General features: G+C 38.8%; 1 protein-coding gene across 2 annotated transcripts in view; it reads right to left on the bottom strand.

Moving 5' to 3' along the window:
* The window catches only part of tox2 (TOX high mobility group box family member 2), a 187,216-nt gene that overhangs the window by 57,553 nt on the left and 103,941 nt on the right, over positions 1–25,722 (bottom strand). For both annotated transcript variants that reach the window (XM_072452599.1, XM_072452600.1), the window contains exon 4: positions 5,023–5,298. In XM_072452599.1, the coding sequence (XP_072308700.1) occupies positions 5,023–5,298 (276 nt within the window). The remainder of the gene's footprint in view (positions 1–5,022; positions 5,299–25,722) is intronic.

Here is a 25,722-nt window from a genome sequence, read left to right as displayed (position 1 = left end):
ATCACATTGTACCCATTCATTCCCAAATGCGTACTTCATCACCCACAGTATTTTGCGCGTGCTACTTCCTTAGCACACATTACAACGCTAACACCTTGATCACCCATTTGAACCGCCACATCACACGCTACAGCTACAGCAGCACTGTAAATACTAGTCCTTTTTACAGTAACACAGTGATTCAGTGAGGCCAGGCCAAACCGCGCATTTCTCAGCGGTCTAAAATTAGCCCTTGTTACTTATCTATCCGTGTCAAGTGAGGTATTCATAATGATAGCATCGGTGTTTGAACTGTGGAGCTTGCTTAATTGCTATGCTCAACAGACTGTGTCAAGGTGAGCCCAGTGTTAATAGACACTCCATTCACAGCACAAATGAAGCGCCCGCCACGCTTTGCTAGCTCCGACTGGCAGCCTATTTGATTTTGCAGTTTCTCCCTTTGCTTTGTATGTATGCGGCTTTTCACTGCCAAAGATGAAGCAGAACGCTGAATGAGACCTGAGGTGTTTTTTGAAAAGAAACTCTCTGACGTACTTAAAGGTGCCATAACATGCTTTTTTTCATGTTTCGTAGTCTATCCTAAGTGTATAATTGATAATAATAAGGGTTGTGCAACACCCATAACATAATAGTTAAGAAATATCACCCAGACCTTGGACCCCCTCACCAACCCGGAAATGCAAACGGCTTGGTTTGATATTCGCCCCCACCCTTGCGAAGAGCGATCTGGCTCCCCCGCCCAACCCATGACGTAGTCTCAGAGCGCGTGTGTGCCCCGCCCACCCGTGACGTAGCCCCACAGCTGTCTGCTCCGCGCTGCGCCGCTCTGGCCGATTGTCAAATCTCAGAAGCGAAACAAGGCTAGTACTTGGATGGGAGAGCACTTCACCCACATTGCTTCACCCACATTGCTTTACCCACATTGCTTCACCCACATTGCCTCACCCACATTGCTTCACCCACATTGCTTCACCCACATTGCCTCACCCACATTGCTTCACCCACATTGCCTCACCCACATTGCCTTGTATGAATGTAGAGAGGGAGTGATTGGTGGTCAGATACATCTACCAATGCATTGCAGACCCTTTAGAACAACACTCCACAGCCATTATCAATGATTGTCTGGCATTTGTGATTGGCTGTTTTATTTTATTACTTGTAGTTTAAGCTAAAACAAATGCCTTGCAAGCACTGGGGGAGGAGAATAGTGTAAAAAAATATGAGATGAGTTCAGATAAGATAACCTTTTATATAAACAAACAAATATGAATATGAAAGTAATATGACTGAATAAAACAGGTCAGGAGGTGTAGATAAGTAATCAACAAACAATCAGTCAACTCTCTGATCAGATGGCCACTCTCCACTATTACTATTATGACACAACACAGGAAAAACAGAACTAGTTCATGTCTTTGTAGCAGTCAACATGTTTTGTTCACTTATCGAATGCATACTGAGCATCCTAGTTGTTCACTATGACGTTTATAAGCGCTGTTATCAATTTTCTGAGGCCAGAGCGAGTTTTTCTGTCACGGTGAAGCTAACAAACATTAGCATGCTAACAGCGTACTTTCGGCTTCGCAAAGAATAAAATGCTGTTATTAGATGCAGTGAAAGCTCTGTGGTCTCATTTTGACCCGAATAAGATGCTTTTACAATATGTTTGTGTTGGGGAAAATCAAGGTTGAGACGTCCTTATTTCCCAGTAACGGTCCCAGTTTTGAGCCCTGTGTCCTATGTCCCAGCAAAGGTATCCAAAAACCATTGATTTGTCACAGTTTTAAACAGGACATGTCCCACTTTGAGGCCCTCCAACAGTGAAGAGGGGGATATAATGTTGTTTCTCCAACCAAAATATAGAACATCTGGCTTTAGAATAACCAGACCATAATAAATGTGAGCCGTGAAAGAGGTGTGAATGAGCCATGAATGGACTGAGTCAGATTTTATAATTACCCCCATCCCAATAATTACCAACCGTAGATGTAAAATATAATGTAATCCAGATCATGAATAAACGCAGTTACTTTTTCCTCTACACATTTCTACATATTTATAATCATACTACATACAAGCAGCGCGGGCCTCACTAGGAGTAACAAATATGCCCTTCACAAAGTCATGGAGCATCCAATCAGAATATGTCTCCACGGTAAAGGTCATGACCAAAATATGAAATGTATATGAAGACAAATGACACGGCAGTGCAATCTCTCAGCCTCCAGTCCCACATTCTACATTATATATGGCCTCTTTATGTTTCCGATCTTTATCAAACTTGATTTTCCGTGGCTGTTTATCTTCTGTTTATGACCAGCAGCACAATGCCCAGCGCTTGACCTTGATGCCTCTGTGTGGATTCAAATATATACAAGTGTTCTTATACAAGTGTAATTTGTGTTCATTTCTGTGGACAAAACAATCTCCTGATATGTCACCGCACATAACATTTTTTGAATACTTTTGGGGTATTTTTCTGATGTTTTTTGTAGACATTAAAATAGCATTGCCCTAAGCAGTGGCTATGTTTACATGTGCAGCAAAATCTTAATTCTTGTCCTTTAAGATTATTTAAATGACAATATCTGATGTAAGTAATCTGAGGGGACACAATTAGAAGCAGATTCTTCCTGTTTACATGTCACTTAGATAATTCGTTTAACTCCAAAAATATGATGCTAATCTGACTTTGAGTGTGCATGTATCCACAGCCAATGTTAAGCTAGAAACAAGAGTTTGAAATAGGCTCTGAAGGATAAAACAGAACACCTGACACATGGATCAGTCCAATGAGCTGCAGGTGGAGTGGGTTTGACACAAAACAATGAAGACATGGTCTAAACGTGTCAAAAAGTGATGCCTATTCCTAAAAATGTGAGTCGGTATCAATATATCGATACTCCAGATTCAACTAAATCTAACGCTATACTGCTACCTTTTGTTTTTAATATGGATTGCACACATTGTGATTTTCAGAACATTCTAGAATTAATATAGAATAAATATAGTATGTATCCCTGCCAATACATTAAACAATATGCTGGCTAGAAGTCAATGACAGTGTAAGATATACAACCAAAGACAAGTTAAAGGTGCACTATGTAACATTTCTGGTGGAGAGTCAGTCATACAATTGTGCAATTACTGTGAAATTCATGTGCAATCCATGTGCTGTCGTGACACATATTCATGTGCAATTACTGTCGTGATCACATGCAATGGTATTTATGTATTTATTTATTTATTTGTCTATGGGAGTTTTTATTTATTTATAGGAGATCTTCTACTGAAAGTGTTTTTCAGACTTCCTATAAGTGATCTGTTCTTCTGTATCTACCTCTGTATCTACCTGCGTTGCACCAATGAAATTTCCCCATGTGGGACAATAAAGGAATATCTTATCTTATCTTATCTTATCTTATCTTATACTGTGGAACAACAGTGGCTCAGGTAGATTGGTCACCTTTAAAGAGGAAGGTTATGAATATTGTTGTGTCCTTGGGCAAGCTACCAGCCTCACCTTGACTCTGCATGGTTCCTACACACGCATTCTGATATGATTATTGCAATATATATATATATGTTATGGAATAAAACAGCTTTAAAAAGATGAATGAACTACACTGAATTTCTTGGTTTTTATAAAAGAGAATACTTTACAACATGAAAATATATATCATTCTCTCCCACGCAGTACCTACAGGGTTCAGTAAAGGACTGCAACTAAATGAAATATATTCAAAGCACTGGATTATAGTATGTCTTTGAACATGTAAATCAGCTTAACATTAGACCAGTGAGAGTATTCCTATTGTACGTAAAGCCTAGGACCATTGCCACCTATACATTATCATATATAATTTTGTCGTCATGGAAACCTGTGCTAATGCTCCTCTTTGAATGCAATTATGGTGTGGAAATGCTAATTCACAGAGGAGCTATGTTGCAGTGCTGAGGGAGTAATCAGGCAGTATTCATGTCTGAGGCCTGACAGCTTGACCGATGCATGCTGTCGAGGCTGATGTGATGCTGATGGATTTACCCACAATCCCTTTCTCTATGCATCAGAGCTGACATGGCGACCGCTGAACAATCACTCAGTGCAATTATTAGCCCGCTGCCATTTGAGTCCACTGTTACATTTAGCTTAGAGGTTCAGGTTTATTTGTTTCTCCAATATTAATTTTAAGGATATAGGTCTAAAAAATGTATACTGTAGTTTAATGCATTGGTGATAATACATATATTTATTCTATATTCATACTGAAGTCTGAAAATCCACAGTCAAAAATGAATGGTAACAGTATACTATTAGATTTAGTTGAATAACGCTCTTGAAATATGAACTCACTGACAGCTGTGTCTTCCTCATAATATTTACATCACGGCTTATAACCTTGTATCTGCAGTGACATATCAGAAGATTGTTTTGTCCTCAGTAATGAAAACAAATTACATTTGTATTAGAAAAGCTTTATTAGAATACACACTGGCATCAAGGTCAAGCTCTGTGTGTTGTGATGCTGACAGATATATGGACACATAATGTTTGGGAACATTAACAGTATTATGACATTGTTCCCTCATCAAAATATGTTATATTGTATTTAAGCTTCATTCACGCCCGTTTCATAAATCCTGTTTACGAGATCCTCTCCCTCTGAGCCTCAAAAATACTCAGAAGTGTGACGTCAAAGGTAGAAATACAGAGGTCTCTTCATGTGCTGTTAAAGTCATCATAAATCAGACTTCTCCTGAGGATCATTCAACAATACAGATAATGCAGAATATGTGCTGTTTGTGTGTTACTAATATACAAGATACATTTATGCATCTCTCGTCTGGAAATCACAATACCCTATAATCCGTAATATCTGTATACTGGCTCCTGGTTGCAAACTAAACCTTGAATGTGACTCTGAAAACACCCCTCCTCCTCCTCCGCAGCCCTGTGTGGCCCCAGCCTGGGCAGGGTGCTAACTACTGAGCTACAGGGGAAATCACTTTGGTACTCACCGAGTGCATCTGGCTGGAAACGAGGTGTCCGTCCTGGGCCAGCATGTTGGACATCATGAGGGTGGGCAGCTCGGGGTAGGAGTAGGGGTTGAGGAGTCCGTTGTGGGGGAGGGAGTGGCACAGGTATCCCGCAGAGTCGTGCTCCATCAGGTGCAGAAGGTGGGGCTCAGGGTGGTTGGGCGGGGTGATGGGCGGTATCTCGTAGTCCTCGTCTCCGTTGCCCCCACTGTTTGTCCCGCCCCCTCCACTTCCTCCTCCACTCTGGCCTGTGTAGTTCTGTGGGGAACAAGAAGGAAAACATCTTTGTTTATTCAGAGTATACGGAAAAGATCAGCATTTTAAAGAAATTAAAAAGGAATGTTTTGAACAAAATATTCTCTTTCCACTGGGTAAAGATACTTTCAGCATTTGAAGGGAAGCTGTCATCTTCATTTTCATTTAGAAGAGCCTACTGTTCAACAACTTAAAACAAATGCATATTTTAGGATTTATACTGCACCAAATGCAGATACAAAGACAATTAAAGCCGCAAGCGGCATCCAACGGCCCTCGCGGGCCGCCGGCCTTCCGACTCTGCGCTTTCGACTTGATAAAGATGGCGCCCTTATTGTGTGTTGAATAAAAAAAGAACTTGACAGACGGCGACACATTGGACATGGCCAATCCAGTGCAAATCAACACAAGTGTCAGTCAAATTTGCTGCTCCGCCGCACAGAGACCGTAGCACTTGGAATATAAATATGGATAACTTTTGATGCTCCGCTTGTGTAGATGATATTTCCCAAAGTAAAGCTTGATCGAGCTATTGCCCACGGAGGAGTTTGTTAAAGTGTGAAGCGTAAATGTGAACATTTCAAAGATTTGGCGTTTTCCCATTTGTGACAGTATATTTGCAGCTCCACGGCACAGAGACCGTACCACTTAATATCAAAATATGACTAATTTTTTATGCCCCGTTTGTGTAGATGATTTCCCCCAAATATGAGCTTGATCGGGCTTTCGCACTAGGAGGAGTTTGTTAAAGTGTGAAGCATAAAAATGTGGTCATTTTAGAGATTTCGCTGTTTTCCCATTTCTGACATATATTTGCGGGTCCGCCACACAGAGACCGTAGCACTTAGAATCAAAATATGGATAACTTTTGATGCCTCGCTTGTGTAGATGATTTTCCCCAAATATGAGTTTGATCAGACAATCACCCTAGGAGGAGTTCGTTAAAGTGTGAAGCGTAAAAATGTGGTGATTTGAGCAATTTCGCGATTTTCCCATAAGGATATCATGGGATGTTTCTGTCATCGTTACGGTTACGCCGTACAAAATATGACTTTGGCTCTCATACTTTTATGATCAGGATGGCAAATTAGAATTTTGTGCAAAATATAATGTCATTTGGAAAAACTCTATTGTTTATAGGCCACTCTGAAGGCCAAATAGTCAGAATTCAGGGAAAAGTTTGCGGCTCCGTCGCACAGAGACCGTAAAAGTTATCCTTAAAATTTGGATAACTTTAGATGCCCCACTTGTCTAGGGGACGTACACCGATTTTGAGGTCGGTGGGCAAAACGCACTAGGAGGAGTTCGTTAAAGTGTGAAACAGAAAAATGTGGATATTCGAGAGATTTAGCAATTTTCCCATAGGGATAACATGGGAGGTTTCCGTCATGGCTACGGCTACGCCGTAAAAATTAAGGCATAAGTTTGATTGGCCTTTTGCTCGGGACCCCAAAATAGAATTTTGGGCAAAGTTTAGAACATTTGTGTAAAACCAGTTTTTGTCCATCAATGTTCACTCAAAGGCAACTCTGTAGGGGGCGCTATCGCGCCCATTTAAATTTTGTCATGCTAAACTGGTCCAAACTTGAAAGTTTAACAACTGATTCAAATTTGGTCCTAATCGGACTCGTTTTGATCAAATGGGAGCAATTTTTAGATCTGCAATATTCCAAAATAAGTTGTCCAACTTTGCGGCTGCGCCGCACACAGACCGGTAAAGGTATCTCAAAAAATTGGATAACTTTAGATGCCCCACTTGTCCAGAGGACGTACGCCGATTTTGAAGTCGGTGGGCAAAACGCCCTAGGAGGAGTTCGTCAAAGTTTGACGTGAACAAAATGGCTAACACAGCGTGTTTTCATTTTCAAAGGAAGATGGCGGCCATAGGGTAAGTCTGGGGGCGTGGCCACAATATAATTTTTTTTTTGTCCTCACGAGAGGAATGCGTGTCCCGAATTTCGTAGCTTTACGCCAAAGTTGACCTCGGGGCGTCTCCCATAGGCGCAATGTATTTTGACTTTTGTCGGTGGTGCTGTCGCGCCATTTTTTAACGAAAAAAAAAATGGCCCAGAAAAAACACAATTTTTCGCCGATTCTGAATTTTGGGCAAAGTTTGGTGAGTTTTTGAGCATGTTCAGGGGGTCAAATTAGAGCTCAAAAAGCAGAAGAACAAGAAAAATAATAAAAATAAAAATAATAATATTTTTAGCAAAAACAATATAGCCGTTTCCACTATAACAACAAAATATACATCGTTTGAAAGCTCTAAGCCTTCCCGATGCCGTCATGGGGTGGAATCATCATTACGAGCGCTTACGCGCTCGTCACTCCCTATTCCGTCGGGATGCCCCGCCCACTCCCCATAGACTTCCATTGATTTGAGCAGATACAAGCATGACCCATGCCTGCGGCATGGATTTTTGCGTACGGGACGATGCCAAGAGGGTTTTTGGAGGAATGCAGCGCTTTGTTAAAGTGTGAATGGGCTACGCCCATTCACTCATTGTTGACTATTTCTGTCATAGCAGGAGTAAGTATGCATGATCCATGCCTTCGGCATGGGCTAGTTCACTGTACTTGCCAGGGGCGACGGGGTACCAAACATGCGGGCTGCGCCCGCATGTTTGGTCAGACAGTTGCAACGCTGCCTTCGGCAGCGTTGCGGGAGCAATAGGCCCTCCGCCCTGCTGGGGCTCGGGCCTAAATATTTCCGAGAATGCTAAAGGTGGTTGTGAGCTAACTGCTACCACCATGCTAGCGCTGCCTGCTGTACTTTAACATCAACAGAACAATCTGTTTCTGGGGTAACACTATGTCAGCAACCTCCATTAAGAATTAGATATGGTAAAAATACACATTATTTCCCAAGAAATGTCGTTAAAAAGTTGTGTTTCTCATTGAATCCGCTGAGAGTTTTCACTGACGCAGCGACGCATTGTTGAATGTTGATTGTGTTATTTATTTGTGTTTTTTTTTATTCAAAGTATTGAGCTATCATTTCAACAATGCTTTTACTTGAGATGAGCTTTTGAACTCCCTAAGATTGACTGATTGATTTGCATTTTTATAATTTGCTTCTTTTTTAATTAATTAATATATATATTAATATATATATATTTTTTTTTTTATTTAAAATTTGAACAATATTTTTGAATAGTTATTTTGGAAGAAATGGTCAAGTCAAGGCCAGATAAACAAAAAACAAAGCAAAAAGTTGTATAATTCAAGTACTAATATTTGATCCCTTGGTCAAAAAATAAGAATATTTTAGAATTTTTGACAAATTTGCTCGGTTTAATTATGTATTGAGTGCAATGTTTCAATAGCAGCAACACAAATAGATTAAACTTAACTACACATGCGCATTAGACATTTTAATTTGTTTTTTTTATCACCATTCCATTATATCTATTCAGAGAGCACATTATTTCATTTGAATTTGTCATCAATAAACTACATTCCCTTGTCCTGAATGTATCACCATCAGTGCAGTGCAAACCAGTATGTGACCACTGCTAAATGGATCAAACGCATTCTCGCTCTAGTCTCTAGGGATTTGCATTACAAATATAGACTGGATAAAAACGATATTAACATCTTGTCACGGACGCAGCCCAGTTTCCTGTAAAAACGCTGGGTAAAGTGCGTGCGATTTGTTATTTTGTCAGAACAGGTGTAATTTAGTTTCAGATCGTGAACGTCTCATTTTCGGGGACAAAAGCTTCAGCAAATGGTAATAAAGAAGAGCAACATTGTGTGTAGTTTTGCTCTGTCAGCCTAGCACAGTAGCTCCAATCAGATCAGAGCAAAGAGAAAAGAAAGACAGCAGACAAATTCGACGGGGAATGAAAAGCAATCTTGCGAGCGCCCGGACCAAAATGACTCCTGTTGTAATGACTGAGCCAAATTAATCATCACAAATAATATTCTTGTGTCAGCCATTCAACGGTTTTTAATAGAATTTTTGTGATTCATGACTGGCAGTATACATCAAACAGTCAGTTCTGCAACATTTCTGAAATCAATTCAATATCATCTTTGTGTAGGCTGTCATCCACGGGAGCGAAATGGTCATTTATCTCTCGAATAGATACTTGGAGAAAATAAGGGGCATTGGTTTGGAAGGAAAAGAAAGGGAAGGAGAATGGGAGAGAGGCTGCAGTGGGCATCTGTCAAAGTTATGCCTTTTTCACTATAGATCTGAGCAAGGTCCAAGCTGTATATTTTCCCACAGTACTTGATATTTTAAAGGGCACATATTCTGAGTTATGTGCATTCTTATTGGCCTTTGAACTTGGTCTTGAGTACCTTTGTTCTGGCATTTCATGTTTTAGAACCTAAACATTGCCCATCTAGCTTTTAGTGTCATGCCTGTGCTCCCTCATCACAGCATCGTCTGGCAAACAGTGAGATTTACCGTGGGAGAAAAAAGCTAGTTAGCTATTTTATGTACGGAAATCAGCCAGTGAATGTTAGCACAGAATTGTATGTTAAAGGGAACGGAAAAAACCTACAGATTTCCACCTTTCACGTCAGAATCGAGGGGCAGTTGAAACAAGTATTTTCTAATTACCCAGTAAACAGGTGAAATTCAGCTAAAAACAACTACAATTATGTTTTTGATGAGGTAAGCATTTTATATTATGGTTAAAAGTTCAAAATATCAATGGTGCATAATACATATCTCTTAAAAAGGACTAAAGTGCAATTGTTTTTCACTTCTCTTTTTGTAAAACTAAATGTCATAAGGTCAGTGTGCATTATAGTTATAGTTATGAGTTTGATGGTATTTAAGCAACTTCTGAAGCCATTGCTGCCCTGGGGCTGGTTAGCGGAAGTGTGGCAGCCAAATTCGGACAATTAACATACTGTCTCTACACCGGCATGGCGTTTGCAGTGTCGTGCCCAAGGACACAACAACGGATCCACAATCAAACCACCTGAACTCTGAATCACTGCCACCACAAAAAATGACTTATCAAAATAACCAATGGCCAGTGGTGGAAGAAGTAGACTACTCAACTTAGTTACTTAAGTAAAAGTACAGGTGCAGAAGCAAAACATGTACTCAAGTAAAAAAAAGCACATACAATATCTACTTAAGAAAAAGTATTAAAGTACTATTACTTTAAGAGTATAAAAGTATGCACTGATTTTTCAATATTTTTTGCACGTAATTTTGTTTTCCCAAAGCTCGAAGTTATGTTTAATGTCAGCATGAATGTGCAAAAAGTAAACCCTCAACCCTTATGAAAAGTACTTCTATTCAGTCCAGTTAAAACATGTGGTGAAATAGAAAGACACTTGTCCTCAAAGTAATGAAGTAAAAGGAACAATTTCCACTGAAAAAAAAAACACTAAAAGTCAAGTACAAATACCTAATAATGTTATTTAAGTACCAATGACACACAATTTACATGCATAACACTTTACACTTGTACAACCCTTAATAATAAAGTATGCAACAAATAGGTTTTTAAGAATGATTCAAGCTTTGTAACTACTTAATTAATACTCCTAACCCATTAATTAAGTAGTAGTAGTAGTAAGTATTCTTTGTTTATCATGGATTAAGTCTTTGTCCATGTTTTATAAAGACAAATTTTGGGTGTAGTTAAAGCAAAGTGGTATCACCAAAAACAAACATTACATTTGTGTTTTCCTTTTTTGCACCTACCTATTTCCCTGTTAGCCTAAAACCGGCAACAACAAGAGCATATTGAGAGTGATTATAGTAACAAGATGCTTAATAACCACTTAAATTGAGAAAGTAAAAGGATGTCAACTTCCCCCTTCAGCAGTAACAACCAAACTCGAATAAAGATGAGAAGAAATTAGACCAAACGTGATTGTCTCAGCGCCTGTAAAGCGGCTAATATAATGTTCTCCTGGCCTTTGAAGACAGATGCTTTTGTAAACCGTTGGGGATAGTGTCATTGTTTGGTCTGGTGGAGAAGAAAAGCAATGTTTCCTCAAATTCAATTTCCCTCATAATTGTTGGAAGGAAACTGGGTGTCCCTCTGTAAACACGGGGCCATTGTGTGGAGTGAGAGGCAGCGCTTGGAGCTTGAAACCTTTAAATTATCACCACTCATCAGTTTTCTCCACAGCTCAAGGGGAAATGACAACTGCATGAGATCAATCTGTCATTGAAGCACACTTGTTTAACTTCTGAGCGATGGTCACAGTTGTATCAGTGATTTATTTGCATGTTGCACACACACGCGATTCAATAATATATATGTTCTGGCTCTGATTGACTTAACTGTAACTATTGTGCTTTTAGATTTGGTATGATTTATGAGTGACGAAGATATTGAGCTTATTTTGTCCAAACTCTGTGCTTCATGATGGCCTGAATTCTCCGTGTTCTGTTGTGTGATCTATTTCCAGGTATGACCCTTTGCTTGGCGTCTCTCCCTACTCTTCATCCCACTTCTTATCAATAATAGTCCAACAAATAATACACGTACAAAAATGACATCAATTAATACATTGCCAAAAATGCAGAGAAAAAGTGCATGAATTGATGAAAACTGGATTCAACAGTGTTAATAATGTTGAACGCTATGTTGTTTCTGTGCACCGTAACACCAAGCAAGTATTAAGCCTATAATGTAAAATGATAATGTAAAATGATAGATTTTGGTGTACATTAACAAATAGTAACGACAAAAAAAGCATTGCAATATTTGAAACCTACAGTGTATCCCTGTTAAAATGTGCACTATGTACCATCATGCTCTGGTACTATATATGCTATAGTACTCTACCAAGTGCTCTGTTTGAATTATATGGTATTATTCAAACAGGGCACTTTGCTCTCAAAATGCTGGCCTTCTGGTGGTCCCAAGAGTCTCTAAAAGCACAGTAGGAGGGAGAGCGTTTAGCTCCCAAGCTCCAGTGTTATGGAATCAGCTCCTGTCCACGTTATAGAGGCCGACACATTCTCTTCATGTAAGACCAGGCTTGAAATGTTTCTCTCTGAAATCGCTTATGGTCAGTTTACGCCAGTTCGAACCACAAATAAAAACCTACAGTTTCCCAGCTACTTGAGCACTATAATCTTCTTCTTCCTACTTTTCCCCTCGACACTATTCAATATATGGTGTGTCTGAGTCTGTATATTGCATGTTTTTCTCCTTCTTCCACTCCTGTTGGAGAGTGATACTGTTTTAGACTCTGCCGATGCTGACCTATAGATCCTATAGAACAACTCCTCAACTGCCTGGAGGAACGCTCTCTACTCCAGGTGAACTGCTCCTCATCTGCCTGGATGAACTTGCTGAACCTTTTCCCTCCTAAGTGGTTCTGCCTCCACAGTCTATCTGCAAATGGAAGCGCTGTTGGGATTTTGAGTGTTAAAAAAAAAAAAGTCTCTATGGAAATGTTATTGTTTTCATTCTGTCATTCATTCATTTTCTACCGCTTGTTCCCTTTCGGGGTCGCGGGTGACTGCGCCTATCCTAGTGACTTTGGGCCTTAGGCGGGGTACAGCCTGGACAGGGGCCAGCTTGTCACAGGGTTAAACACAAAGACATAGACACAAAGACAAATATTCACTGTCATTTATTCAGTAGGGCCAATTTGGCAATTTAGCTAACACATGCATGTCTTTGGACAAAAATGTTCCGCAGTATAGCATTAAGCGTATCTATCTTCATGGAGGCAATCGTGTGACACCCCCAAGCCAAGGTACAGGTCAGATCTGTGAAGAGACGACCCCACCTGTTGTAAGAATGCAAGTTTTTCCATTTTTTTCCTTCAAAATTTGAGCAATAAAACATGCTCAAGATGTTCAACAAGCAGGTGTTGGACCCTCAACCAGAAAAGATATATAGTGCACCTTTAAGTACACAGACTCAAGGGCAAAGGCTTCAAATGTGATTGTTTTGTCAGCGCAAATACAACAGTGACACCTCTGTATGTAATTCCAAATAAGAGTCCTTGTCCCGAACAGAGCACGACTCATGAGGGATGAAGAGTGAGAAGATGTCATGTGTGGGATTACATTGAAGGCCCATCCAGCGCCCTTGATGATAAAATGTAAATATCAAGGACGCTCCCAGTCAGATTGTGGCAAGATAAATTATTCATAGTGCTATTCAGAATGAGATTGCATGCTCTGAAGCACATGTACACACAGGATAATGTACACTGGCTCTTTTTAAAGTAAAATCCAAACAATGGCTATGTATTTTGAGGATGGCAGTATGGCATTTCAAACATGTGCATTTATTTGGTTCCAAGGTGGTTCATGATTAGCCACTAGTTTGATTTCTGAGGATACGTTTTTGTACTGCTACTCCATACAGATTGCGATAATTTGCTGCATGTCATTGCCCACTCTCACCCCCATTTCGTGCTATACCTGTCCTGTCAAATAAAGCCTACGGGCCAAAGAAAAAAAAAATGAAAAAAACTTCCTTATGTCTGAAATTTCCTTTTTGTTAGCATTTGTGCTACCTTTTAGCTATATTTGGGCGGCAGCTCCGTGGATAACGACATTTTTCTGACTCGATTATTGTCGGTTCAATCCCCTCCACCAGCTGTGCAAGACTCTTCTGACAATAGGTATAATTCCGCTTGCTGTACCAATTTAATTCATTAAGTGAAATAACAATTCACATAACCAATACAACTTTATTTGTGTTGTCTAGCTAGCACATTACTACCAACACAAGGTCTGCAAAGTGCAAAGTAATCACACAAAATCATACAAATTGCATAAAAGAGCATATTACATACGAACAATAAATAATTAAAAAGTCAATACAAAATGCAAAAACATCAAATTAGCAATAGCAAGGCCCACAAATTAATAAAAATAACCATCGAGTACCGCTTTAAATGTGTACTGTGTAACTACGTGCTTGCCATACGTATGCCTCTGCTTTGAATATATTCCAGAGTGTGGCATTAAATGTATCCGTCTCTTTTGAAAAAGATACAGGTCAAATCTCATAGAAAAAAACATCTTCTACATGGTATTTTTGAGCAATAAGAACAGCTGTCATTAAATAAAAGCTGCATAGATGTGTTTAATGCCAGGCAATGAAATATCACAGGCAATTAGGGTTGTCACAATATAAAAATGTAGTGTTGTGCTTATTGTGAAAGAGAAAGAATAAATATATTACATGAGTTAATTATTAGCACAATTACAGAGCAAAGAACAGTGACAACACAAAATAAAGTGAATTTGACAAAAACAGCCAGATAAAACAGCACTTTATTTAAATTGGACTATACATTTCATTAAAGAGACTCTTCTAAAATTATCATGATTGTTATTTTCCTAACACGGTGCACGGTGGCAAAGGCGGTTAGCGCTCTTGCCTCCCAAGAAGGAGATCGTGGGTTCGATTCCCGGACCAGACCAACATCACATGATCTCTCTGGGTGGAGTCTGCATGTTCTCCCCGTGTTACCGTGGGTTCTCTCCGGGTTCTCCGGCTTCCTCCCACCGTCCAAAGACATGCATGTGTGAGGCAAAATTGGTGACTCTAAATTGGCCCTAGTGAATGAATGTGAGCGTGAACTGTCTGTAATGTCTATGTCTCTGTGTTGGCCCTGCGACAAGTTGGCCACTGTCCAGGGTGTACCCCGCCTAAGGCCCGAAGTCACTGGGATAGGCTCCAGTCACCCGCGACCCCGAAAGGGAACAAGCGGTAGAAAATGGATGGATGGATGGATGGATGTTATTTTCCTTAGTTCTTATAATTATATTGTGACCTGAATAATCCTAATCATCAGTTAACCAAAAAAAATGGAAATATACCCTCCAACAGAAAAGTTTCACAGTGCACCTTTAAACACTAGAACTACAACTTTATTCATCACAGGAAAACACAAACCCTCAAACAAAATGAACACGAACACACTGTAGACTCGTTCCCACATGGCACAGGTCCATTAACTATTTGACGGAGGATTCCGGTAAACCACACATTCTTTGCTTAATTATTCCTCCACTGATCAAACAGCGCGCAAAGAAAGATTTCCAGCTCGCAGTATGTCTGGTGAGCTCAACAATCTGCACGGCCTTAATTAAGAGGCAGATCCGTCTTCTGTAAGTGTCGCATACCAGTACACCTTTCATTTGAGCGAAACAGATGAACAGACAGTTGGTGTGGGACTCGGAGAGAAAATCACATTGATTGGGGAGCTTTCCAGAGTGTCTTTGACTTGGCACAGCTCCGTACGAGCGCCGACTGTTCAAGGCCTTCTGGAGAGGATATTGACTGTGGCTAATGGCTCATTATCTGTGTACGTTCTTCCTATTAGGAGATTATTGTTGCGATGTGAACACGGAATTTAGGATGCAACCTGATTACAATTTGTGTTAAGTAATGTGATGCTTATTTTATTCCAAGTGGTGAAAGGAAAGAGGTGATGTCATACGGGCACATTCAAAGTGGTATTAGAGTGACATTCAAAAACGATTCCAATATGTCTTGCATGGAGTCGAGAAAACCAAACTGCACCAAAAGCTATGATCCTATTTGTATATGTAATAAACATGCTCAGCCAATGGTGGTAAAATGGATAGCACATAGCAAAGACAGAAAGTGGAAAGTGATGTAGTATTGCTCCTATAATCACTATGAATTGCTTCTATAATCACTATGTATTGATCCATTTCTGCAGCAAATGGTTCTTATGTAGTTATTAATGGAGGTTTTATGCATTTCGTGGTTTCAATAGATCTTGACCAATCACCTTACAAAAACTCTCATATCCAATCCAATCCAATCCATTTTATTTATATAGCACGATTTATACAACCAGATATCATATTGGTTTGCTAATATAAACAATTGTTAAACTCCAGACTGAATAACTGTGTTCAATAGTGCTCAAATAGTCTAAAGTGCCAGATGATGATATTGTGGATTTACACAATATCAAAATACAGCATTATTTTGTGAAAATAGCTCTGTTACAGTGAATTATGCATAAAATCGATCATTAACCTGAGCGGCACAACGACAATTCATATTTTAACACAATGCTCAACGGACATAGAGTCATCTAATAACTGTAAACAATGCTTAACTGCATCTCTAAAATTATTTTGTAGGCAATTTTGAGATGTCAGTGCTTAGAATAGAGATGTGTCCATGTATTTATGGCCGCTCTATGACTGTGACATAATCTTCTTCGCATCATCACTTCCTGTTTTTAGGCCCCTCCTAACACACATTTTCTCTCCTTAGCTTTTAACAAGTGTGTAGCATTTGTCATTCTACTTGAAGCAGAAAGACGACAGGGCCATTTGTCCGTCTTCTTCAGAACTGTTTCCCAGGTATGAGAGAATTGGAATGCCCCCTCATCCTGGTTTACAGACTGGTGGGAGCATTTCCGGGTCTCGATGGCCTCCCTGATCCAACAATAGTATCTGTTGCTCTCTGTGCCTATGACATTAGCACTCTCCTGATTCATGAGATGGTTTGACCTCTTGCAGTGGTCTGAGATCGCAAACTTAAGTTGTTCCTGGTGGGCTCGGGTGTGATATAGGCTCTCTCTTATATTTAGATACATTTAGGCTACTCCTTAGTTACCTGCTTGATGCATTTCACTTGTGCATACCATATTCCACCTGAGATTCTTTACTACAAAAAAAAAAAAGTGCATTTGTAGCTTCGTGAAATGTTTTGCCAGATTGACTTGTCTGTGCGCATGCATGTGGAGCCTCTGCCCCGCCTCTCGCTGACAAAAACAGAGAGGAGGACGTCTGGTGGATCGGCGTGAAGTTTCTGACTCCTGTTGCTGTGTTGAGCGTGTCGCGTGCACATTAGCATAAGAACATACGCATGAGAGGGACGGTACTTTGATTTGTCAGATTCGTGACATTAGCGCGGATATGCAGCGCGGAGATGCGGCGTAACTTTAAGTATTGTAAGAGGATCAGAGGAGATTAAACTATAAGCCAAGTGTGTTTTTTTTTTTGTTTGTTTAATAGACAGGACAGTTGTGTAGAGTGAAGTGAGGAGAAAGGGAATAGGCATTTGGAATCACACATGCAATGCCCTAAACCACTGCACCACCGGCAAGCACAGGAAAAGTATGTTTTTGAGCGGAAATAAACATTATACACGGTCAAAGGCTCAAAAAGTTTTAAATAAATGCTATACTAGCACTCGCCGTTGCACCAGTTCACACACACAGCCACTGCTAGCTCCCCTTCCACTCAATCCCATTCACCTACAACAACAGTGGATTTATCTGTGAGAGGAGCAACTATTTTCATTCAGATTATGATGTATATTTATGAGTGTTTACCAGATTTAGCCTTAATATCAGATAGCGTAGGGAAATAGTCGTCAAGCTACAAAGATAACTTTAATCAGAATGGCATGCACTGCTGTTATTCCTGTGTGTTGCGTGATTTTAATACATTTTCGTCCAAAGCTAATCTCATTCCCCATCCTTCTATATCGCTTCATCAACTCGAGGTTAATTAAAGCCATAACTGTTCTCCGGCTACAGTATCAGGTCAAAGGGCACGCACACATCACAAAGCAGCTCCATACGGACGAGGAGGACGGATAAAGTTACAACGCTGATAAGATTTTGTGTTGTCTGACTGTCCTCTCACGAAATATGCTACATGGGGTTTTGCACTGGACAATGTACAAGGGAATGTCCACGAAAAAGACCTTTATATATCAAAAAATCCAATAACCAATAATAAAGTACAGGGTGGGCCGAACGTTTCCATTCATTAAAGTGTTGATTGGCATGATTTTGTTTACTTTGATGACATCTAGTGACAAGTGTGTTTCTTTAATAGATAAATAGAAAATATTAAGGTTTACAAAAGATTATTCAAATTCATAACCATAGTTTATTATTTATAGTTTTTTCACCAGCCATATTTTCAAGTATTAAACAATATATATTGTTGTTGTTTTTTTCTCAAGTACTTATATTGAACTATACCATAAGTGGATCATCATTTTACAATGTATTCATTGCAAAATATTGATCTAAAAGTGCTTAATGATAGAAACAGGTCCATAGACTTCCTGTTCCAAACTGCAGAATAAGAGAAGCCACGCCTCTTCACAGTGACATTTAATCATAACACACAGCGGATTGTCATTTACATGCTTTATTTTTGAAAAGTGGCTACGTTACGTCCCAGTGGAGGACCAGAAAATCACATGTCTGGAGGGAATTTTGCTGGAAAAATGTTTCATGTTTTTTCATAAGACCAAGTCAAAGTGCCCATTACTCACGGGGAAATGCTAACTGTTGCAGCCCGGAGGCAAACCACTATCACGGGTTTTGGGACTGCCCTGTCACTCAAATGATATTGGGCTGAAGTTCACAATGCGCTGCAGACTGTTTTAGACATTGCCATCTCTCTGAACTTTAGAACTATGTACTTGGGACTCAAAATTCCTTCTACGGACAACTGTTCTTTTGGCACGATCACAAAAAAATGGTTGACACAAACATTACCAACAATCAAGGACTGGACTGACATTCCAGCAGACATAAGACCAATAGAAAAACTAGCTTTGGACCCAATGTGACTTTTATTTGAATTTGTCTGTGTCATAATTGTATTTTATATTGATTGTCTATTTGTAATTGTATTATTCATTTTGCTCTCTGGTCTTGTTTTGTGTCTGTTCTGTTCTGTTCTGTGTGGCTACGTGACATTTTAGAACCCTACATGTCTTGTACTTCAAATAATCTCAGTTAAGTACAGCGATGTGGGCGGGTGTAGTGGGAAGCATCAGTTGCAGGACAAAAAAGGACTACGGAAACATGCAGGAATCAATCAAAATACAACTACTGACGAGGAGACATCGTTGTGACAAGGTTAAAAGCTCATTAAAGTTAACCCCCATTAAGATCATTTCTAAGAAGAGAGAAATGAAGGCGAGATTGAAAACTGAACGAGCTTGAATACTTTTAGCATGTGTCACGAGGTCAAGCTAAAAACAAACGCCATCCCATGTCCAGAAAAGATAAGATAAGATATTCCTTTATTGTCCCACATGGGGAAATTTCATTGGTGCAACGCAGGTAGATACAGAGGTAGATACAGAAGAACAGATCACTTATAGAAAGTCTGAAAAACACTTTCAGTAGAAGATCTCCTATAAATAAAAACTCCCATAGACAAATAAATAAATAAAAACATAAATACCATTGCATGTGATCACGACAGTAATTGCACATGAATATGTGTTACGACGGCACATAGATTGCACATGAATTTCACAGTAATTGCACATATGACGGAATTGCACATCAGTATTAGGTTAGGTCAGTATTGCGAGTGTTCAGTACTAACAGTTTTTGTTATAAAGTCTGACAGCAGCAGGAAGGAAAGACCTACGAAACCTTTCCTTCACACAGCAAGGGTGGATCAGTCTCTCACTGAAGCAAGTCCCTTTTGACCTTCTGATTAAACGTAACTTAACCCAGACTTTCCAATCGCAAACATTTCGCATTTTTCATTCACGTTTTCTTTCTTGTTCGTCCTCGGCTCACTTGTCACCTGGATTGGAGGTCGTAGCCGTCTGATCACCGTGTCACCGAGGATTAGCGTCACTGCCTTCGCGCCGTGTCATCTCCCATCATGCATCGGACTCATCTCCGGGGTCGAGGGGTCGCGGTGATTTGATTGGACGACATATAATGAAATAATTTGCGTTTAACCCTCGGCTGTAGGAGCTTTGAGTGGCATTCTAATGCATTTTGCTCTCTAAACCGGTGACTAATTTGAAGTGGCACGCTGCAGAGCTGACGAAGAGCCAATGCTATTACACAACATGCTGCGCGTATTAAAGAATTAGTCACATAATAAACATAGATGCATCAAAGCGTGTGTTTTTGTTTGCATTGTTGGTAATAAAACTGCCAAGTGTTCTGAAAAGTGCCATTAGTAAGTTTTGTGGTGGAGGGTCATGTGGAGGGACAAGACTAAGGGTCTAAAGGAAATGTTATTGCTTTGCCTGGAACGTTCAAATGTATAATATACATTTAATCCATCTTTTATTTATTCAATTAAAGGCATGTTTACTGTCAAAATGCTTGGTTTGGTGGAGTCATCTGCTTGTCTTCATGAATACCGTATTTTCAGGACTATAAGTTGCACCATTTATCATAGTTTTGGCCTTTATATCCTTATATTTATACTTATATACTTATACTCTGGAGCGACTTTTATGTGATATTACTTGTTATTTTCACACTTCCAATTGCATTTCATACTCCAGTGCAACTTATATATGTTTTTTTCTTCTCTATTATGCATTTTTGGTGCAATTTATAGTCCGGAAAATACAGTATATAAGTTGTATGTTTACGATCCAGACAAAATGTTTTGGACACTCCACTTAACATGCACCTTTAATGATCTCAATAAAAATCTAGCATTGAAAAATGTTTTTGGGTTTTTCAATAGATTTTTTTTTTTTAATTCAAAGTACCAGTACCACTTGATTTTTTTTTCTTATTGTTCTCAAAAATTAAACATAAAACAAGAAGAACAAACATAAAACAAACAAATAGATACAAAGAAAACAATAGAAAGATAGGGGGAAAAACACATCTGGGCGAGATCTCAGGATAAGTAAAGAATAAAATTAGAAAGTAAGGTTTGCCATCCAAAGAAAAGAATGGTCAAGGCCTTCTATGTTCAAAAAAACAGTCCCATCTTGACCATTGTTTATTGAATTTGGCCATTTTCAAACTGAGTCCGGTAGTTATTTTTTCCATGGAGCGTATGTTAGTTATGATTTCCTTCCAGTCCTTAATCGTCGGAGCAGTTTGTTTTTTTTGTCATGGCCTTTCCCCCAAAATAAGACTGAACCAAGACCAAAATTGGACAAAACCAAAGACAAAAAAGTTATAGATTTGTCTCTGAATATATAAAATACTCAAACTGTAGAAGACACCATGTTCATCCCGCGTACCACGGTTTGAGAAACACTGTTCTCCAACTAAAGTGCAAATCAAAGGTAATGTTGCCACTGCATTAGGACAAATACTCCAAATATGTGTCATAGTATTGCATGATTTTCAAAGTGTTTTAGAGGAATAAAAACACTTGTAATAAAATAATGATAGATAGACATATTTAATGCTTTTTTGTGGATTATTCCAGCCAAAGCAATAACATCTCCATGGAAACAAGCAGCAGACATACCATACATCAAAAAAGTTACATACACATTTAAAGTATTTGTAACTCAAAGCCTGTATAAGTACTTGTGCTAAAGCAATGGCAGCAATAACCTTATATTGCACTTTAGTAGTATTTTCTTGTCCCTCATGGAGAAAAGAAAAGTTACACAGACTTTTAAATGATCTAAAAAGAATAAACGACAACAGAAGCACTGTAAAATATGGATAGTGAGGAGCAAATTCCTTTGTTTTGGTCTTATTAAGTTCGCTCGTTTCTATTGGGCTGCTTCGTACAGTTGTGATCTTCTTGGAGATGTTTCATTCACTGCATGAAAGAAAACGCACTAATAAACCGAGCTGACTCGAGCTGAGTAGGACTGTCAGCATCAGCGGTGGTTTTGGAGCAAGAGCAGAAAAACACATTTAAATGGGTCCCGGGTGATTCCAGAGTCTTGTGAGCAAAATCAAACTGAAAAGAAGCGGAACAAAACTCACAGAAACACATGCCAAAGGAAAACAACTAGTATACAAATGTGATATGAATACAACTATACACTACTTTTACTGTCGGATACAGGACAGAGTTGTATTCATTAGTGGAGAGGTGTGTATATAGGCAAAAACAAAGTACCAGTAATAGTGGTAGGAAAATGATGGTTTTCAGTTATACTTTTACTTGTGTAATTGAATATTGAAGTAGCAGTAATTTGACTTGAATACCAATTTGAACTCTTGGTGGCCGTACAAGACAAAGAAGAGGAAAGAGTGTCAATGAATGAACTGTATTGTATTTTAGGCTCATGCATTCCACTTACCGTATTTTCTGGACTATAAGTTGCACCTTTTTTCATTGTTTTGGCCCGGGGTGAGACTTATACTTATATTCATACTTATATACTTATACTCATATGTGATATTATGTATTATTTTCACACTTACATTTCATACTCCAGTGCAACTTATATATGTTTTTTTTTCTTCTCTCTGCAACTTATGGACCGGAAAATACGGTAGACTAAACCGAAGTACAATTGAATTAAATAATAATCTGTGATGCCAACTTTGTAGGATGGGAAATGGCACGATCCAAATGAGTTGTTAAAAAAGAAAAAATCTGCCCAAACAAGGTTTGCTTTTTTTGTTTTTTTAGATTTTTCTGTCCCAACGGCTGTATTTGACAGTTATGGCGTGACAGGGCGTGGTCAAGGCCAGGAACTACATAGAGTATGTGCAACGCCGTCATTCGCTGCACATTAAAAAGATACAAACACAGCCATACCAGGTTTTCCACATCTTGCCACTTAATCTTGACGGACGACAGGACTTCATTGTACGTCTCCCTTCGTTCATTCAAGCTGTGCGTGCGAGTTCTTAGTACAACGTGCAGAGTATTTACACGTGCAGAGACAAACGTGTCAGTCGCATTAGTCACTCGCGGCCTCCTCGAGAACATCATTGTTTCAAGTCCGGTCCACGATGGTGCATTAAGAGATTTAAACATTATCAGAACATTTGCCTGAGCATACAACGTTTTATACGTCTATAAATCATCATCTGTCACGTCCGCAATGATGATATGATTTTACATTTTAGACACGTTCCTGTTATTCTATTCTTTATGAAAAAAAGTCCCGTTTTTAAAGGCATTTCTCATGGCAAATTCCTAACAAATTGAGACTCAAAATTAACAATATGAATAAAATTATTTCTTCTTCTTCTAATAAATAAAAAAAATAAAAATAAATAAAGCAAGAGAGAAAGAAAGAAAAAAAAAGAAAAAAGAGATAGAAAAGAGAGAGAGAGAGATACAAAAAAAATGAATATAATTGAACCACTGTATGACACTATTTTGAAGTTATACAAAAACTATCATTATAGAAATTGAATTCAGTTGTCAGGCGAGAATCAACAGTAACACAACTTAATAACTTTGTATAATCACAATAGGATACACTACCGCGTTCAGCCATCAATACATACAAACAATTGCATTCAACTCGACAACAGCCGCCTCTCTTCTCACTGTCATCACTATTAACACGTGTACAATGGCGCCAGTGTGTGAATGACAAAACTAATTATTGTTATAAGAGCAAGTCAGATGGACAAAAACACAGCACAATAATAACACAATAAGAGTTTGGTGGATCTGTGTGGAGTGACAACGGTGACGTGAACAAAAGAAACGCTGATGGAGCAGTCAGCTAAACAAATGTGCCTTATTCTAGGCAATTGTTGCTACGCTGTCAGCCAACAAATAATACGGCTTTATAGAGAGAAGTGCAGGGCAGGGGGAATGTGTTATTGCATATTTGAAGTCTTATAAGTGGCATTAGTACACGCTTAATCATAATAAGGCAAATCTACAAAGTATTTATGAATTGATCATCACTGGCGAATCATGGAAAAATGACCTAATCATTTGCACATGTTTAGTTGTGAATGTTTTGTAAATGAGTAGTTAATTTTTAGTCTGTGATTAGTAAATGATGTAAGTTGTAGATATGCCTCATTATAAAGTGTTACCGTGGCATTTTTAATATTGCTTTTGAAGGTTTTAGAACATATTGGTATGTAATGCTTGGGTTTGGCAGATTAGCTTTATGCTAATTTTCACCTTTGTCTCTGGAGTAAATTAAGAGAAACTGAATACATTTTAAAGCGTTTAAAAATATGCTTTTATTTTAGTCTATTTTCTGGCTAAAACGTTGCGCAGTGGGGCTTTATACGGTAAGGTCCCGAGACAGGCAACTAAAAGTACTCATATCTAAATATTTAGAAATGTGTGCTAATGTGTGTGCATACTGGAGTGATGCAGTTTATTTAAAAAAGTGCAGTTTTTCTAAATTTGACTTTATTTGGTGTATTTGTACCTGTTGTACATATACATAGTTTTACACCAATCGAGTAGGTGTTTGTCGAGAAAAGTTGAGTCCAAAGTTTAAGCATAATTTACACAAAAAACAACTTTACTGATTCTCTAAACATTAGTTCAACAAAATAAAGGTGCTCGCATGAATTTGTGTTGTCAAATAAAATAATTGTGACATTAGATGACTTTTTGTCCAGTATTTACTGGGTAATTTCCTAATGTGATGTCATCAATTACAAGCAGGAAGTGAAATGATAAAGCTAAAAAATAAGATATTCTGGGATTTAGCAAAATTCAAAATACATTTATCTTAATTGCATTTTATTTTTTTCAATGAGTCATCCGACCTGTCAGAGGCACTTTAAGGCTAACAACAGTAGCTGTTTTTGTTACACTCCAGTGAAGGTGAATTGACTCCTGTAGAATGAAGACACCTCATGACATCAGAAGGTGGAGCAGAGCTTTTTGAGCACTTGAGAAGGAGACCAACTCAATTATGCAAGGGAGCCACAGCTTTCATTTATTCTAGTTAAGATAAAAGCTCTTTACATTATGCATTGTCCTGTAAAAGCAGCTAAATAAGAAAACAATGTGAGACTGTAAAACTAATCTATGCACTTTTCCATGCACATGTTGTTGGGAAATAGAAGAGCTACTAGTAATGGATGGATTGAAACTAAAGAATAGATGTATTGAACTATTAATCAATCATTTCAAATTGGGATCAAGATAATGATAAACTCTAAAAATGTAAAATTCTATGTATTAATAGAATTCCAATGCATTTTGATACTCAATGGTGTCGTTATCAGAGCATTATTGTGGTTCTTGCCGGAGTATTACTAGTGTCATATCAAAAAACACTGCTCAAGAATCGTGGGGGACAACTGCCTCCCACGATCCCCGACAGTTGACTCTCTGCCATGATTCATTATTAAGGACAAGAAAAAATAACATAAAGTGGGTGGGGATTGATGAGAACCACGTGGAAACAACAGCATGATAGCCGTGTCTTTGTCATGGTGCAGAAAGGACAAAGAGGGTGGAGCTAACGGTTAAAACAAGTTCCTGACTCATTACGGGCCCTTTAAAAGCTACATAAAGCAAAACCTTTCGCATGAGATACAGGACCTTTAACGGGTAGTTTAAGGACGTGTAAATATATTCAGAGCTTGTTTTTTGTAGACGGACATAGCACGCAGTAAACATCTGGACACGTGTTCGCTCAGAGCCTGTTACTGTTACTGGTGGAGAGTGGAGGAGACAGCACTTTACTCTCAATCCAAACCACTGTGCAGCTACTGTGAGGCGGTGGCAATACTCTAACTGGCCAGAGGGGGCACTGTTTGTCTCATTTTGAGCGTTTGTGAAGTGAATTTTAAGGATTCTTTAGTCAAATGTGT

The sequence above is a fragment of the Eucyclogobius newberryi genome, unplaced genomic scaffold, assembly GCF_026437365.1.
Source record: "Eucyclogobius newberryi isolate DKJ021-1_F unplaced genomic scaffold, fEucNew1.0.hap1 SCAF_19, whole genome shotgun sequence".
In the NCBI taxonomy this organism is placed as follows: Eukaryota; Metazoa; Chordata; class Actinopteri; order Gobiiformes; family Gobiidae; genus Eucyclogobius; species Eucyclogobius newberryi.
Note: the sequence above shows the minus strand (reverse complement) of the source record. Positions and strands in the feature narration are given on the sequence as shown.